This window comes from Porites lutea, chromosome 10 (genome assembly GCF_958299795.1).
Source record: "Porites lutea chromosome 10, jaPorLute2.1, whole genome shotgun sequence".
In the NCBI taxonomy this organism is placed as follows: domain Eukaryota; kingdom Metazoa; phylum Cnidaria; class Anthozoa; order Scleractinia; family Poritidae; genus Porites; species Porites lutea.
The window spans coordinates 27431226-27449982 of record NC_133210.1 but is presented as its reverse complement, the minus strand read 5'-3'; the positions used below and the strand labels follow the sequence as shown (position 1 = coordinate 27449982).

General features: G+C 40.1%; 1 protein-coding gene across 1 annotated transcript in view; it reads left to right on the top strand.

Annotated features, from left to right (window-relative positions):
- The window catches only part of LOC140949903 (uncharacterized), an 11278-nt gene extending 1114 nt beyond the window's left edge, over nucleotides 1-10164 (top strand). The window contains exons 1-6 of the mRNA XM_073399053.1: nucleotides 1-540; nucleotides 2775-2891; nucleotides 4502-4588; nucleotides 5526-5594; nucleotides 6184-6249; nucleotides 7474-10164. The exon at nucleotides 1-540 is cut by the window's left edge and continues 1114 nt beyond it. Coding sequence (XP_073255154.1) covers nucleotides 1-540; nucleotides 2775-2891; nucleotides 4502-4588; nucleotides 5526-5594; nucleotides 6184-6249; nucleotides 7474-7521 — 927 coding nt within the window. The 3' untranslated portion in view covers nucleotides 7522-10164. The remainder of the gene's footprint in view (nucleotides 541-2774; nucleotides 2892-4501; nucleotides 4589-5525; nucleotides 5595-6183; nucleotides 6250-7473) is intronic.
- Nucleotides 10165-18757: the final 8593 nt, after the last annotated feature.

The window sequence follows — 18757 nt, the reverse complement described above, 5'->3', positions numbered from 1 at the left end:
ACAAAGAAGACAAACATGAATGGTGATGAGTCAAGTGAAGAGAGAAGCAGCAGCTGTTGTTCAAAGCGTCATGGTCTCTCCAGGGTTTGGAGGATTCAAGCTGTGTGTGTGAACAGGTCAGAAGTGGAACTGATGATGGAGATGATGCCGTTTATCACCGCTCCACACGAGATATTGGTTGTGGGTGAACACCGTGAAGTGTTTGATGCTGAGGTAACAGAGTCTCTACTGAGGAGCATCCCAACAACACACAAACTGGAGGACTTATCACTCTGGGATATCAATGTAACATCATCACCTGCTGTGGAGTTCATCGACAGAGTATTCAAACAAGATCTTCCAAACTTGAAGTCGCTCGGCATGCCATACAATCCTTTTCTGGGTGCAGGAGTCGACAGCTTGATAAAACATCTCAGCTGCGCTCCTCACCTGAAGACACTGGAGCTTAAAGGAGTGAAGATGACTCCACAGCAGGTGATGGATCTCTCATCAGCTGTTCAGCAGCACGGAAACAACACTAAACTGGTGTCATCCTACCACGTAAGTTTTCCAATTTTATCGCAATTTGTTTCTTTATTCTTTGTTTACAGTTAATTCTACTCAGCTCTTGCCTTTCGCCATTTTCCTTTCTTTGTCATTTTTATACTCGACAAAACACGAGATTTGCTTTTGAAACCAAATCACAAACTTTAGCAGATTCAAAGTATCATTTCAAATTCATTTCTTTCAACTGATTAAACTAACTCCATAAAATGTTTTAACTGAGAACGTTAAGAACAAGTAACTTCAGCTGATATTAAAACATGGAGTTGAACACAAAAAGAGAAATTTCGTATCTTCAAGCAGCCATAAGATGATATTATTGGGTGAAAACAAGAACTTTTAGCAAAACAAAAGCACATAATTTCCACAGTATTAATTTCTGAATCAACTTTAATTCATAACTTTTCATAAAGTAACAAACAACAATCATAAAAGCAAATGAAAGATGTTTCAGTTCATGTTCAATTCAAACAAATAAGCAAAGAGTAAACACATTGAACTCACTGTTTCACATTTATCGTCCAAGGCTCCTATAAAATCAGTTTAAGTCAAGTGAAGTCCTTTTGAAAGTCCAGAAAACAAGCAAGTCTTTTTTATAGCTGTTCCTTTGTTAGTTCTTGAGCGTTTCTTTGGTAAATACTGGTCCTTGCAGTTCGGTGAAGCGTTGGTATTTGAAATAACAACCCGCACAAAAAAATTGTATCTTCGAGACAACGGTTGAAAGCAACACCAAAAAAATTTTCCTTACAGGTAAACACTTCGCTGTTCTCCACTGTCTAGCATAAGTGTCCATTGCATGATTTTCGTCGCGTAAATAGCATAAGATTGTTTTCAATTTTCCCAGAACACTCGCCATACAAATCAAATCCTGCGGAGCTTTGGGCTTTCGTGAAATATCCTTATAAATGATGTTTCGTTGAGCTTCGAACAACTCCTTAGCATATTCCTGAGTAAAAAGAGATGAATCCCTGTCTTTTGCCGGTAACATTTCCTTGATGTTTTCTTATTCAATTTTGAGTTCATCCTGAACAGTTTGCCGTTGAAGAGCGAACTGAACAAACTACAAAAACAACACACGATGTCATTCAAAGCTTAGTGACGTAGCGGCAGCTGATTGGTTAAATCCACCTCGGATGATTTTTCACGTGATGACATTTTCCCGCCTCTGGTTTTATTACGTAACAAATTCCCGCCCGAAAAAAAATACACTGTGATTTGCGAATTTTGTATTTCTGAATATATTTTCAAAAGAAAAGGAAAAGGATTTGCTAATTTCGATTTTGATTCTACTAGTTTGAATGCGAATTTCTTGTACGTGCGCCTTGATAAAGATAATGTTTCTCTTTCCAATCCCGCCGAGAGGGGAGAGGTACAGGGGGGTAAATCTCCCTCCTCCCTAAACTTGGTTCAAAAATTGGCGACGGGTAACACTCGTTTCTTGAACTTAGTCGTAAAGGAAGTTTTTGACCTTCAGCGCTTCGCCTCTACACCAACATACCACACAAAGAAGGCGTAACCACCGTGTGTCTAATGCAGTTCTGGCCCATCTCTCTCTCTCTCTCTCTATGTCACGCAACCCCGGAACGAGAGGGTCCTCCCCCACATCCCTTATCATCACGCAAGAGAAGTCAGAATGCTCGCTAGGAAAAATTTCTCTCAGCAAATAACTGTAAAGACGCTTAAAAATAGTTTGTCAGTTGTTTTTAAAACATTAACCTTGTGCTCGTATAATTTTTGACAAGGTGCCGGGTTTGAATCCTGCTTAGTAGCCTTTCTTTTTTCCTTCTGTCTCTTTCTTTTTTTATTTCGTTTTCGTTTTTGTTTTGTTTGCTTATTTGTTTTGTTGTTGTTGTTTGTAAAATATATACCTTCTAGAGCAAAGATAGTATTTTTATGGATAAACGATCTGAATTTCTATCGTCTCCTACAATTTTCATTCCTTTTTTATTGCATTATATTCTACAAAACTAAAACAGTAGTCACATGCAGTCACAGACTGCCTTTTATTTTATAGGCCAAGGTTTGACCTGTTGATCTTTGCCTTCGGCACGCGGGGCTTGTTTTGAACTTAGTACATCTTGTCAAAGTTGTTGTCACATAAACAGTTGTTTTTTGTTGGTCAGTGTAACCGCATGGGACTTAAAATGAAAAAGGTTTTGAAATGTGTACACGTCCACACTTTATTAAAGGGAGATGGGTGGTTTTAAGTATTGTTTTGTATTTTGTTGCAGGATCGTAAAGGGAACCCCAAACCTAAACATAAATGGCCATCAGAGAACTACTGGAAAAGGAGGTGCCCTCACCTCTTTCCTGATTTATCACCTGAATCAACACATAAGCAGGAGCAGGTTAGTCATCACACACCTATTTTTGTGAAAGTTTATTTATTAAATATTTAGTAAGACTTTCAGTGTTTGGGTGAACAGTTCTATTTTTCTGTCCGTCAGAGATAATCAAATACGCTCAGGAGCCTTCATTTATAAGTCACCTTTACGGAGGATTTCCGAGTTGGTGATACTGAGTTATTTTTTAATACAGTAAAAACCCGCGTGTAAGAATCTAGTGGCTTAATAACCTGCTGTTAGAAATTTGCTTCTTTATTACCTAACAATATAAGAACCAGGTTGGCCAAACAAGATCAAGCAGGTTCTTATATGTGGGTTACAGTTAAATTAATAAGCTTATTCATCATCTAAAAAAGAGATTCAAACCATTGAACCTGTTAAGAGAAACTCGCGATTGCGTTCCTTCAAATTCATGAAAAATGTTACCGACCCTGGGTGCCGGAGATTTTTTTTTTACCTTATTCCTGAGAACGGACCTCTGGAGCCAATGTAGAAAAATGTGGTTAGATCGCTTACAAAAAAGTAACTGTCTGTATGGTATACTTGTAAGGGCAAGGGATCTTAAGCGAAACCCGGGGGGGGGGGGGGTACTTTCTTATATAAGCAATATACGTACAATCAACTCTCGCCTTGCGGACACCCCGATAATACGGACTAATGAGGACAGTAATTTGAGGTCCCTATAGTGTCCGCTATAAACGGCCGGTTGACTGTAATTCTGACATAATTTTTGCCTAAATGTCAGGTCTTAAAACGGGTGTGGATTTTAGAGGTCAGGTCTGAAAAAGGGTGTGGAAAATGACACCTTTTGTTCTGAAATAGGGTCAGGATTTGGAGAACTAGGCAGCACGCCCCCACCGAGAATTACCCGGAGTACCCCCTAGGAAGCGAAACAGCTCTGTCTTTCTCCAATTTTCTAATCGTGAAAGTAATGGGAGAGGAATCGGGAAACTTAGAAAGCGCTTTTTGGATTAATTTATAGTCGTTTACGTACGACGTGAACAACTGAGACTCAAATGAGATTTGTGAAGTCCTTGTAAGGCAACGCTCGACCAATGTGTAGGACGTTCTATACACTTTCTTTCTGTGTCTGAGACTAAAGCAGCTTACATTTGTGCCTTCCTGCCCTGTTTCTCTTCTGTTTTAATATTATCATTCCCGCTCATGACCTGGGTAAAACTAGCCTCCTTCGCAGCCGTTTTTAGGGTCGTCACGCAACGCTCCTCCCTGCTAGTGGTAGGAGCGTTGCGTGACGACCCTAATAACGGATGCGAAGGAGACTAGGGTAAAACAGGTATTTTGTTAATTTCCCGGCCACCGGGGCGAGCATGTTAAATGTGTGTTAAATCCCGACATTGGCCGCGTTAAATCCCCGCTATCTCCCGCTATGCCGCGGGGGACGGGGGGGCGGAGTTGCAGTTGACTAATGCATTATTTACTTTATTTAGTTTTATTTTCTGTCCGTCAGAGATAATCGAACACGCTTTGGAGCCTTCGTTAATTAGCGTCCGAGTAAGATTTCCGAGTTGGTAGTAGTTAATCTTGGCAGTTACGTTAAAAGGTTTTAAATTGAGAACCCGTGCATTAAGAATAGTTTTATTTTATTGTTGCAGGCTATTCTAAGGAACCTTTTCGTTTCACCTGAATCGCCTGGTCTCATTTCTGATTCATCATCTGAATCAGAGATGGAACTGGAACAGGTTAGTCATCCACGTCTTCTATTTAAGTTTATTTACTTTATCTTTGTTCTGTTTCATCTAAGTTTTTATTTCCCTTGAACTAAATTGATTTCGGTTTCTGTTAAAAATAAACTACAGATAAAAATTGGCTGCTGTTCTCTTGCAGGTCGCACTCAGTTGATTTTAGGCCAAAAGTAGCCTGTTTCCCCACTATCTGAATGCTTGGAACAGGCTAGCCAAAAGTGACTTTTGCCTTGGAAAAAACAGATTCCCTTTTTTTAAGCTCGGTGTTTAGGGAAGATATCTCTGACATTTTGTGCCAAGTACACCTGATTTTTGAAAAAAGAGTTTTGTTTAACAGTTGATTGATCAACAAAGAAATTAGAAGAAGACACCGTATCTATGAGTTAAAAAAGGAGTTCGTTTTGTTATCGTTAACTTCGATGAAGTGATCGATAACTCTCCATCTGGTAGTTCGGATGGTTACAGTGTTTTGCAGCAAATCCAGTCACTAATTTAAGGGTTCGCACCTTGTAATTAGCTCACCCCTTTTGTTTATATTAAATAAGACACTCACATTACAATCATACAAGATCTGTGGCAGATGCTGTCTCTAAAATGTCTTACAACGGCAGGCGGAAATCACGAAACATAAAAATGATTGTTCATGTGATGGTCAATCACGAGACGGCACACAGGAGTTAAACTTGAAAAAGTTGGCCCACTTTTTTCAAGTTGCAATCCGTTTTCATCCAGGCCATCAAAACCAAAGTCTTACACTTATAGTCGAGGTACGGTAGTAGGTAAAGCCATTTTAAATATAACTGAACCATCTTTTTAAGGTTTTCTTCATCCCAATGTGTGTTCGTTTTAAGTGTAATAAGTACGCTAGTGGGCTTACAGTTACATATAGAAGGTGGATGGTGTTTAACATCTTAAAATGTATGATTTTTGCCAGAACGATGGAGAAGTCATTGAAACTGAAGATGAAACCCCACTGTATGAATCAGAGGAGGATCAAGAACAGGTGGGTTGCTGATATTTTTTATAAAGATTTTGTTTTAAGGGACTGCGCAATAATTATTATTAGGAGGAGGCCGGTTGTAAAAAGGAAGGGGCGTTTTCCATTGCTTATTCCCTATTCACACCAACTAAACGTGTTTTATTAAACTAGGTTTTGAAACTGAATGAAAAACAGCAAAAGTAAACTAGAACATAGGTTTTACACAAAATTTAAATGAACTTTTACTTTGCAACCGATAAAGGTAGCACAGGAGTCAAACTTAAAAAGTTAGCCCAGTTTTTTCAAGTTGCAATCAGTTTCCATCCTGGCCATCGAAAGCCAAAGACGCAGAGAATTATAGTCGAAGTTTAGTAGTACGTAAAGTCATTTTAAATAGAACTGAAGCATTATTTCAGGGTTTTCTTTCCTTCCAATCTGTATTTTCCCTGCCAGCAGAGGTCTCTTTTCCCTGGTATTCGGCAGGCGGGAGGAAAAGAACGCCCTGCTAGCAGGGAAATGTGTGTTTAGGGTTTAAAAATAATTCCAAAATGTCATGCATTGCTCTTAAATGGCAGTACAAAGATGATGAACCTTTCGTTTTTTCACGTCATAGGAGATAAACAATGAGACCGCCGAGTCTCAAGTCTTGCCAGAGTTAGAAGATTTGTCCACTGATGAGGTAAAGCCTTTCTTCGACATTGTTTTTAAACAGCGTTTAAGGGCCTGTTTACGTGGGAGTGGGGACCCCAGGTAGGTGAGGTAACTCGCTTGGGTGGGGTAACCCGCCTGGCCAGATAAATGTTTATTTTAATTTGATCACGTTTACATGATCCCGTATCCGGGGTCCCCCACCTCCATGTAAACAGGCCCTAAGATAGATCCTCGCTGGAAACAGAATTAGGTGTTTAGCTTCTACTGGCGCAAGGCTGTTAAACGGCATCTCCGTTTGTTAATTGATGGTGATGACTTTCTGACGTGTTTTTTGCGTAACTTTAAAAACTAAATGCGAAGTGTCGTTCTCTAGTTTCTGATTCTGAGTTGCAAGGGAAAATCTTCGTTGAAATGTGTTTTAAATATAGATAATTAGGCCTCTACACTTGTCTTGAAATTTCATTTCGAAGTTTTTCTGATGTTGAATGTCGTTTCATGATTTATTTTGTCGCAGGACGAAAAAGGGAACCTCGAGCTTGATAATGTAAGGTCGTCCGTAGACTATGAGTAGTCTCTCTTTTTCTCTTTAAGCTGCCGCCCTCGTTTCTCGCGTGTCGTGGCTTCGCCGCTCGACACACGCTCGCGCACGGGTGCAGTGCCCTCACTAAATCAGAAGAAAAAGATAGACGGTTCGCAGTCTAGAATATTGTCAATTTGTCAATGTTTTACATTCAAAAGATGCAAAGAGTTCTAAAGATAAAGACTTTCAATGTTAATGTGAACTTTTCATTTTTTTGTCCGTCCGTTATACTTTCAGCAGCCTTTGTTTATAAGGCCTCCATTGCGGAGGATTTCTGAGTTGGTGGTTAATATAACTAGGTTAAATGTTTTTGAAATGAGAACCCAACCCGTGGAAAGGAGGTGAAATGGTGTTTAGTATAGTTTTGTGATTTTCTAGTTTTTGGTAGACTTAAGACTGAATTCCTTCTTCTAAAATCCTGAAATGCTGTAGCTGAATTCTTCCATATAATAGTACATAATGTTTATGTCCCAGAGCTCAGATATAAAATGTTAATGACAAATTCTCTCTGGCGTAGCAGAGTGCGTCGTTAAACTTGCTGATTGGGAAGCCAATCAGCAAATAGTAAAGGCTGGAAATACTTCAGCTTTAAGGCCTCTTATCGGAGGATTTCCTAATTGGGCTGTAGTTTATTACCTTGAGTGTGATTTTGTGCGTGTATTTGTTTTGTAGGACGATGAAAGGAAGAGAAGAAGATGTTCGTGCTGTATTATCATGTAAATTACTTTGCAAGTTAAACAGGAATATTTAATATGATCCAACTTTCTGGAGTAAATTTTTAGACACTGAGGTTCTCGTCTTCAATTGTGTTTTAACTGAAGGAGTTGAGAGAGTCCTAGTGCTCAATAAAAGACTTAAAGAGGTGCACTGGAACAGAAAATGACAAGAAACTTCGCAAAAACATGGGCGGATCCAGGGGAGGGGGGTGGATTGGGTGGCTAGCCACCCTCCTTCAGAACAGTTCACCAAAAAATATACCAAAATATAATACGTGGAAAAACATACCAAAATACATGGCTCCCAAAGAAATCGAGAAAACTACCGGTGACAATATCTTTCCTGGACGTAATCTTCTCAGGAAAATAGGGCACATTATGAGCTCTGTGCTCTTATTTCTCAAGTAATCACTTCTAAGTCTCAAGAAACCATAGTAGAACTCAGGCGCGGATCCACAACGGTTTGCAACTTTTTACGAAAATCGGTCATAAATAGATATATTTTAAATGGAAAAAAATTCCAAGTTGAACACTCGCTGATATCCTGTCTGAATGACTCAGAAAGCCAGAAATGAGGGAGCTTGAGGGAGTAAAAAATTTCAAAAATTTCCCGGGGAGCATCCCTTCCAGACCGGAGGAGGTGGAGAGGTCATTTTCTTCTATTCGGAGGATCCATACTTGGCTTCGCAACGCAATGACCGCGGAACGACTCTCAGATTTGGCCGTCATCGCCATGTATACAAATGCAGTTACCATCGGTAGAAGCGTGGTTTGTGAGAAATTTGTGGCCCTGCACCCTAGACAAATGACGGCGTCTTTGCTTTTGGCCGACTAGGTTAGTTGGGTATTTCTTTACGCTCTACTTCTTCTATTTTGTAGCGTTTCAAGAGTTTACAATGTTACAGTCTCCAAATCGCCATGTTTTGGGACAAGCGTAGGACAACTTAATATAAATAAACGAATAGTTTCGAGTATAGTTTGGTGGCCGATTGTTTCAGCCACCCCCCCCCCCATTAAAAAATCTTGGATCCCCCCCCTGAAAATTGACTGGTGCACTTCGCAAAAACAAAAGAAAAATCAAAAACGACTAAGAATCGTATGCCACTTCTTCAAAGATGGCGTCCCAAGAAACAAGGACTCAGTTTTTCGTTGTGCGATTAACGGATTTTGAATGATTTTGTCACTTTCTGTTTCACGATCCTTTGTCTTTCGCCGTAATTGTGTTTGACAACATCGAGTAACATTAACTTTTGCGACAGTAAGAATGTCGCATTAGCTACTGTAGTACGTTTTATGACCTGTTTACTAACCCTCTTAGGTTCTGTAACCCGCCTGTCCATAGAATCTGTCACTTTAATTTGATCACGTTTACATGATAGGTGGGGTGACCCGCCACATGTTACCTCACCTACCTCATACCTGGGGTCCCCCACCTCCATGTAAACAGGCCCTTAGCAAGAAACAGGGAAAACTAACAAAAAGGCCAAGCAGAAAATTCATCTCGTATTGCTGATCAGAACGCACCTGCAAAGCTGGCGTCAGCAGAATTACAAATAAGGCGTCAACGTTGTATTGCAACAATAGAAACGGTTCCATCTTTGATAGGAGCATGCGCATTTACTGGTATACTGGTATACATCACTAACACGACTACAGCAAAACAGCGTTAAGGAGTCATGGACAAAAAATATTTTTCTCGTCAACACTCGTTTGGTTCACTGGCCACAGAAACCAGTTTTGAAAGCAGCATTTTTGTTCAACACATTAAAAGCCATCGTAGATATAAGTATGCATATCTAGACTGTATTTTTTAGCGTAATAGCGCTACCAGCGATCTTGAGCAACTGCGAGCGACGATCTCTAAGATCTTAAATTTCTTCAGTAGGGATCGTCACAACTTCGATTCGTCGGAAATACCCAGGGGCACCCAACGGCAATTTTCGGGAAAATATCTGTTCGGAAGACGATTTGAGATCTAGAATTTTCGGAGCATTTATTGTAAAATTTCTTGCTTGCCTGCCTCTCCTAGGATTTTCGAACATCTACAAAATGGTAAAATTACCCATTTTTAACGGATTTTGACCCTAAAAAAGGCCACCTAGAATTTTCGGGAGCCTTTTCCTGGCTGAAATTTTCGAGAAGGTAAGTTTTTATCCCTATAATTTTCGGATCACTAGACTTTCAGCTAGGAAATCCGAACAGATTAAAAGTTGTAAGGGGATAAAAATATGCCTATATCTACTGTTTGAATACTAAAATACGTTCAACAATGCTATGTTAAGTGGTTTTGAACTATATCCTCGTTGGGTGCCCCTGAATACCCATAGATAGTCTGACGCTTTGAGCGAACCTTCTTGGAACCAAGATACAGTGTGTCATGAATTAATAAGTATTTTTTAGCTTTATGTTTTCAACTGAATGCTTGTGTTGAACTACGCTAAAATTGGTTTAAACTGAAATGATATATGGCTGAAGTGACAAACTGTTTCATTTTTAATTAATACATCCAGTGCCGGCTGTACGGATTGAATTTCTAGTTTCACCCATGTATGCATGTTAGGCAAACTCTGCGATAGGTAGATGTCGTGGAGCCCTCTTATTTTTTGTATTTTTACTTACTAAAATAAAAGTTTAACTTGCAATTTTAGCCGAGTTTCTTCTTGTGTTTGTGCCCGGGGGCTAATCCTATGAATTCTTGGTCGGGGTGTGCCGCCAGGTTCTTCAAATCCTGACCCAATTTCAGACCAAAAAATGTAATTTTCCACTCCCGTTTTCAGACTAGACCTCTAAAATCCATACCCGTTTTCATACCTGGCCTTTAAGCAGAAATTATGTTATCATTACTTAGATTAGAGCGCAAACAAAAAAATTATTCAAATCCATTTTGAATTCGCATATTTCTCTTTCTCTCTTACTCATTTGGAATTGAAACGATAAATACGTTCAAACACTCCCGTAGTTCCCTATAAAACCAAACCCAATTTCAGACTAAAATGGGCAAAGTGTTTACCCGTTTTCAGACCAAAACAGCGCAAAAACCCTACCCGATGGGGCCAAGAGACTATAAAGGGGACAGAGAGGCCATCCCCCATATACACCCTATTCCACAGGTAATTCGTCTCGAGTTATTTTTAGAATCGGGATAAAGTTACCTCGCGCGAGGCGTGGATGTTTCGTGGAGGTTTCGCATGACCAAACGCCCTGCAAAACATGTCGGGCGAGAGGCAATGAAAGCGTAAAAAGATCGAGAGCATTCCTGAATATTGAAGCGAAATGAGTCGGCGCTCACCTGGGAAAAAGGAATCGCTGGACTCTTTGACAACCCGTGAAATCAGTTTAACTCGAAGTTGTCGTAACCTCAGTGCTTTAATAAAATGAGAAATTTCGCCGGTCTATTGAAACCGGTCGTTGTACAATTTAGGGAGTTTAAGATCCAACGACGCGGACGAAAACTAGAACATCAAAAAAACAATAGGTTTAATTAGCAAAAAAACAACTTCGCACGTGCAACACACTTTTTTGTTCAGTTCTTTCCCGTTTTTGCACGCCTACGACGTGAAAATGCCTAATTTCGCGTTTTACGGAGGACGTAAATAAGCAACGACGAAATTTTATTTCTCTTTCTGAGCTTGAATATGGTCCCTTGAAATTCAGCTTTAGGAGGGTTCGCCTACAGTTGACAAAGTAGGTGGGTAGGAATAATCGCTATAAAGACTGAAAAAATAAACATCAAACCAGAAATTGCTCTCTTCAAACTGTAAATTATAAATGATCCTGAGACAATATTCAGTGTGTTAAGGATTTCCCTGCTCTACTGTTAGCTCTATACAAGAGAGGAAGGGCGATTCTTTTTTAATTTCGGTTTCGCTGACACAGCTTTCGCAGAAATCTCGCTGTAGTCGTTTTCGTCGACAAAAGGAATAGCAAAATCGCTCTCCGCGTCTTCCCTCATTTTGTTCTGCGTCATTTCGTGAAGGACGCGTGGCTCTCAGCGTGGGTCATCCACGCGGAACACATTCGCGCTATGTGATTGGCTGTTGTTTAATCCCCCTCGAGATCTGTGGTGTTAAAAATAACTCGAGACGAATTACCTATGGAATAGGGTGTATATGGGGGATGGCCTCTCTGTCCCCTTTATAGTCTCTTGGATGGGGCGGCACATAGCTATATGGCTTATATATGGGAGTACCCCCCCCCCCCCAGGTGTTTGTGATAGCCTCTGGACAGATAAAAATTGGCACCCGCCTTGCCCTCATTCTACATGCCGCTGACCAGGATCTCGTATTGCTGCCATCACTTTGATTGATTTTACCAGTCGTCTTCTTGTATTGAGATTTTAACATGATAACTAGCCTGCATGTTGCAGGCGTTCAGATAGGGGAGTGCGGCGTGACGTCACGCTGTTTTTCCTGCACACATCTCCTTGCGCCGTCATCAAAACATGCTACACAATGACAGACGATTACCCCTCCCCCCCGCCCCCGCCCCCGAAAATACTCGGTTGTAAGACGCAACCCGAAATTACAACTACAGCTATCAAGTAAACGTTCATTGAAAAAAAATGCAGCGCCCTATGAGCGAAAAAAAAGGTATATGTAGTTTTCAAACGACAACGAGCAGATAGAAAACCGTAGTTTACTGCGGCAGAGTCTGCAGGTGGGCTTAACTCAGTTGCATAAGAGCGGTAAGTCGCGGGCTCAAATCCTGGGACAAGACCGATACTCAGCGTAGTTTTATCGTAACTGGGACATAAAGTTACTACTTTCGCCCTGTCAACGACTAGACCTTCGCGTGGCTCGGATGTCCACCTGGAAACGGAGGTTCTGTCTCTTCTAGGAAACGTAAAACGTACAGTGCCTTCAATTAGTACGTGCCTGCGTATCACGATGACATCGCTAGGTAAGGCAGTTTTTCTGTCATATGAGAGGAAACCGGGCTTTTCCGTCATTGTCACGTTCTCTCTTTGTTAAGATCGTTGCTCACGAATCGTCTTCAACGCGTTGTCATCGCGGATATAGTTTATCTTGGATGCACGTCAATTCTGTTTTGCAGCAAGGTACAGCGATGGGACCCGCACTGTTTTTTATTTTCATCAACGAAATTGATAACAAACTAACTTCATCTAAAAGGTGGTTCACAAATGACAAGAAAATGAGCCGTATGTTTTAAACTTGAATGCATAGACGAAAACGGTATTAGTATTATTGCTGTCTCCTCAAGGGCAGCATACCCAATTAATCCAAGTTAGTCTCCCTGCGCACAATTTGGTGATGCTGTGCGATCAAGCGATTTGACGTTGTCTTGGAAGCTAAAAAAACTAGGGCTTAGCCCATTCTGGCCTACCCTTCGGTTTAGGCTATGACAGACCAAAAATTTTGTATTTTTGCCTAAACATCACGAAAAAAAAGCCTGAGCAAAGTAAAAGAAGAAGCAGAGAAGTGGGAAAACACCTTTGGCAGACCACTATTAGGGAGCTTAAGCAACGACGACGTCAACGAGAACGGCAAAAAAGCAATTGGTTTAGATTGGCAAAACAACAACTTTGCACGTGTATCACGCTTTTTTGTACATTTCTTTGCCGTCACTGCACGACTACGACATGAAGATGCCTATTTTCACGTTTTGTGGAGGACGTGAACGCAAGACCAAGGCTCTCTTTTTCTTATCTTAAACTTTCGATACAGTCTTTTGGAATTCAACTCCAGAAAAAACTGCCAATATTTGACGAATTGAACGAGATGGAAGCGCGATTACGTTTGAAGGAGCGCGACTTCACTTCAGTTAAGAGTGACGTTTTCGTAGCCGTCGCCTTCACTGTTGCTTAAGCTCCTTATTGTTTCCACTGATCGCAAAGATTTGCCATATAATCAGATTAGTTAAGTCAAATCCTGTCACACTGTTTATAAAAAGTAAAACGATTTTAAACTCAACGCGTGAAAACAAATAAACAATAAATAACCCGCACCTTTTTCGATGCAGCATAAAGGCTGCTCTTGACAGAGGGTGAACTCGCGTGAAGTGCTGTGACTATGGCAAATGTCCCAATATTAAAACTCGAAGGAACATAACAGCTGGGGTTGTTACTGCAAAACACGGTGAATATGGCTTTCTTTTTTGTTGTTCTGTTCCGTTTAGTTTACTTTGGCCTTGTGAGAAGCTATGGCCATTAATTCTAGAGTTATTAGTCGAAGCTGCAGTTAACAGCGTATCGATGATATCTTAACTCCAAACAGTGCCGAAGTGGCAGTCTTAAATTTAAAGTACCTTGCTTAGCTTTAGCAATTTTTTCTCTTTTGACTACGATCAATACAGCACAACACCCGTAAGAGTAACCAAAGCGAAATTGTGATTTAACCAGTACGTTGATTTGCGCGTTCTTTATGAGTGAAACCAACCGGTTTTTACTACATAGTGTCTCATTTGTCAAAATGACATGGCTATGAACAACAAAAAAACATCACCAGACTGAAATGAAAAAGTGTTCCACCAAGTGCTCTGTCTAAATAGAAGTGCTTAGCTTGTCTCATTAATGTAAGGATGTCACAAAAATAAACGCAAAGAAGCCTCGGAACGTCGTCCACGACTTTCACGTAAAAACACGCGCGCGTGTGTATAATAGGTTTTTAAAATATACGGCGAAACAACAAATTTACACGTGCAAATCACGCCTTTTTGTACATTTCTTTGCCATCACTGCAACTGCATGACTACGACGTGAAGCTGCCTAATAATATTATGTTTTATGGAGGACGTGAGCAAGCGACCGCCAAATTTTCTTTCTCTCTATCTGAACTTGGATATACGTGGTTGTTTATAGGAATTCTACTTCAGGAAAGTTCACCAACATTTGACAAAGTAAGTGAGTTGGCGACAAAGTTGGCGAGCTGCTACATGACCCCTATTTCATAACTTTCGGCCACGTGTTATTAGACAAGAACCTTGGCCTAGTAGATTCCATTTACTAGCGCTTTAGAAACTCCAGATTTTGGAATCTGATTTCTTTATCGCGCGCAAAATTCAAAGTCGGGTTTCAGCCAAAGTAATCAAGTTCTGCTATTGACCACTCCAGAAAATACCATAACATACCATAATACTGTTTGTTGGTCAGTCCGCCAAAATTTTGCATAAGGACTGTTTTTCAGTTTCTCTTGGGGCCATTTAACTCCCAAGAGAAACTGGAAGACAATGCTCATGCAAAATTTTGGCGGAATGACCAACAAACAGTATCATGACTAAAATGTTATGGTATTTTCTGGAGTAGTCAATATGGATTTTAATCAGATCTAAACGGGAATTCGTGTTCTCTATTTTTAATTGTACCTCTAATTTTAATATTCATTGCTTCTGTAAATCTCAGTAATAACGCCGTAAGTGTGTCATACTAACTCACATCTGGGATTTTTGCAAAGCACACGCAAGATCCGTCTTGTGTTGAACGGTTTGGTTACAAAGGGAGAAACTGAAAATAAGTTTTCTTCAGCCGCCTTTAGTTACAATCATGTCAGATTTATTTGGAGCTGGTTCGGAACATTTGGATTAGAGCAGTAATTTAGGGGTAAGCAAGCCATTTACCTTTGCTCGCTTGTTTGAAAACAAGATTCAGTACTTGTCGACCACTTAGTGAAGTAAAAATTATGCTTGAAGTATTAATTAAACTTAAGCTTTATGTTTATAAAAATGACAGCAATGTTAACTTTTTCTACTGCAGATTGTTTCCCGCCCAGTGGATGAACGGTTTACAGACACTGGCCGATCCAGACCTTCAGATAAGGTGGGGGCCCGGTCTTCCAGACTCTGAGATAAAGGGGGGGGGGGGGGGGGGGAGGGGCTGGGTCGGTCTCTTTTGGTCTAAAAATGAGAGGGGGGCGGGCCCCTCTCCTGGATCCGACACTAACAGAAAATGTTCAATCCACAAAATAAAAGCAGCTAAATGGAAAGCTTGACACTTGAGTAAAAAGCAAACAAACAAATCGAAAAAACTGGTTGGGTTAATTTACAGGAACTCTCCTAAAGTCTTACCTAAACTTAATTAAGCCTAAGATCCGTGACCTTTGATTAAAAACAGGAATACGAAGGAGAGAGAAACGAACTCGGAGAAAGGCATGGATATGGAAAAGCTGTTCTTCTATGTTAATGGCAAACGACTTGGGAAGGTTAATATCTTTAGAGGATTTCTACATTAGTAAGCTTACTTATAAACAGAAAAATTTAAATATAAATATGCCTTAGAACCGTGGATTTTGACAGAATTGAGGCCTGAAAATCAATGTTACAAGGCAAAAATGAAAATATTCAAAACGTGTATTCCATCGGCTTGTGAATCTGTTCACCGTAAGATTTTTGTGCCTCATCGTGAGACCGTGAGATTGTTCTCAAAACCATGAGACTTGAGAGGTTTGGAAGAGCTGTAAATTGATTACAGTCAAGTTCTGCCCAAGAAGTCGAGTGGAAGAGAATTACTGAGGTTTCTAACATGCCTAATTTTAGAGTAAAGCATTCCCTATTATTAAGACCAAAATTTGTAAAATCTATTCGCAATTTCACCAAAGCCTAAAAGGCTAAAACAACTGACAAACCCCACCCCCACCCCACCATTCCTTGTCTGGCTGCTTAGTTATAAACATCGCACAAATTTCAGATGTTGTAATGAAATCCACAAAATCAATTATATGATTCTCCTTCTAAGACAGGTCACAGTGGTAATACTTCAAAATGCCGTTAAATCATGTTGCTTATCTCACAGGAAAGAATAGCATTAGGGGACTTATCGTAATTCACTTCATTTTCTTGAGAGTTAACCGCACTTTATGAACAGGTTTGTGCTATGTTTTATATAGAATTTTAAAATGCTATGTGGAATTCACCATGATCGAAAAAACCAAAAGAACCGTTTCGTGCTCCGTTTCTTATTGCTCTCGGTGTTTGGGAGAACTTGAGGTATTACGGTGAATAATGATACACTGCTACCACCACTGGCCAACACCTGAAAAGTGTGTCACTTAAACTTACTCTTTCTTTAGCATAACATTACATACCATTATGTGCACAGTTGAATAGTTTTCATGAATGATCCGTTGTTTTGCTCCAAAATATCGCGTGAATCCGGCCCAGACGTTGACGTCATTCAATTTCAATATAATTACGCGTGTATTGCATAAAACAACGCGCCCTAAGGCAGCGCCCACTAAATCTTCTTCCTGACATGTGTCTCGGTTACCCAGGCAGATGAGAAAGAGCTTCAATATCTCCAATGCCATGCTAACTGTTCGGTTTTCTAAGTTTTAATTTGTCTTAAATCAAAGAAGGAGAAATCGGGTACCTTAGTATTATCGCTGGTTCTTGATGTGCCCATTCGTCGTTTATGTTTAGCCACACATTTGGATCGCCCAGTGACGCCGGTAAGAGCAGACTTTCTCAAACTCGAATGTTCACTTTAGAAACTTTAAAGTTTAAGGAAGTAATTAATAAGGAGACAATGAACGGCACGGAATTACTTCTTTATTTGTGGCTTTTTTTTGTCACTAGATAGTACGTGCAGTGTATGCTTTAGGCGAGGTAAATCGCAACATTAATGAAGGAAATGAATGTCTTAACAAACTAATGCAAGCTTCTAACAAAACAGAATCTGTCCAACATTTCATGCAACTTTTCATGATGCTTCTTCTCGAACTCATTAACTTCAAACTGCAAAAGAATTTTTCTGTGAAAAGATGATCAGTAAACTTAAAATTAGCAGCTGAAGATCGGTGACCGTATTAGCGACCGTACATACATACACACATAATCTTTATTTAAACACGATAATTTTTAAAGCTATAAAAGCTTGTAGGGTCGTGTGTTTAAGAATTAAACTAGCCTAATCTACATCAAAACATATATACAAATTAAAAACGTCCAAGTCTTTCAATAAGTCTGGCTTTAATATTGTTCTCAGTCTTTAACAAACTTCTGTTTCGTTCGGAGCGCAAATCAACAAAGCTGCAAGTTCTTTTAATTAAAACCTATATCAATTGTCTCCGATCAATTGTGTTGCAAATAAAATGCAGCAATGAAAACATAAAGGTGAAAAATTGATGTTCACTTATGCGTCACTTAATTCAGTCAACCTCTTACTTTACAGAGTTTAACTGATTTAGTCGCGTGTTTCGATTCTGGATTCATTCTTGGTAAATTAGTCCGTTTTTCCCACGGGATTAGGATTTTTGCAATGCTGTTTGAAGAACCATGTTGCATAAAACGTTCCTAGATATGTTTGTTATCTGCTCCGTTGCGTCAGTTAATTGAAATTACAGTGGAGTCTCGAAAAATACTTGGTCCACCTTATTCGCGAAATTAATTACTACCACACGGTTTTACATTGTAAAACAAAATGAAGAAAAGTGGTAGCGGCTCAGAGTACAATGGGTGTCTGTAAAACCAGAAACAGGCCTGCAACACCCCATGTCACACTGGAATACCCTGGAACACCCCCCTAACGGGCTGGAACCCCCCGGATTACACTTAATTACAGAAATGATGCAAAAAAGCTATAAAACCAAAACCCTAAAATATCTTCAATGAATCAATAAATATGTTTTATTTGTAACCGAGAAAACGGTTTTCACCCTAATTATGAGATTTTTTCCACTACATTTCAGACCTGACTCAAAATTTAATGCCCTGTTTCTTACCATACAGTTACAGCACGGGTACCTTGATGCATTTTCTTAGCTTTCCAGTAGCTGATTGATTTGTTACCACTTTGCAAAGGAGCTTCAAATTAATCACAGTCAACTTCTGCCCAAGATGTCGAATAGAAGAGAAATGTTGCGGTTGCTAACCATACATGTCAGGGGCGGATCCAGGATTTTTCTTAGGAGGGGGTGCACCACTAACTGACCGATGACGTAAAAAATTTTAAAACCGAATACGAAGAAGAGGGCTTTTGACTAGGAAATAACGTAATGTGAACTGCTGAGAATACATATCAAACCATAGAGCAGATTTTGTATGTCTGTCAAGCGACTGCACAGTGTTAATTAGAAAGCGGCCGCAGGTCATCCCAGGGGGGGGTGCGCACCCCCTGCACCCTCCCCCTGGATCCGCCCCTGCATGTCTAATTTTTGAGCAAACCATTTTTAAAAAATCTTTTCGCAATTTCACAAAAGCCTAAAAGGCTAAAAACATCTGACATACCCTGTTGGAGCTGCATATACCCAAGAGAGTACCACCCCCCTCCCCCCCCCCCTCCGCTCTTGTCA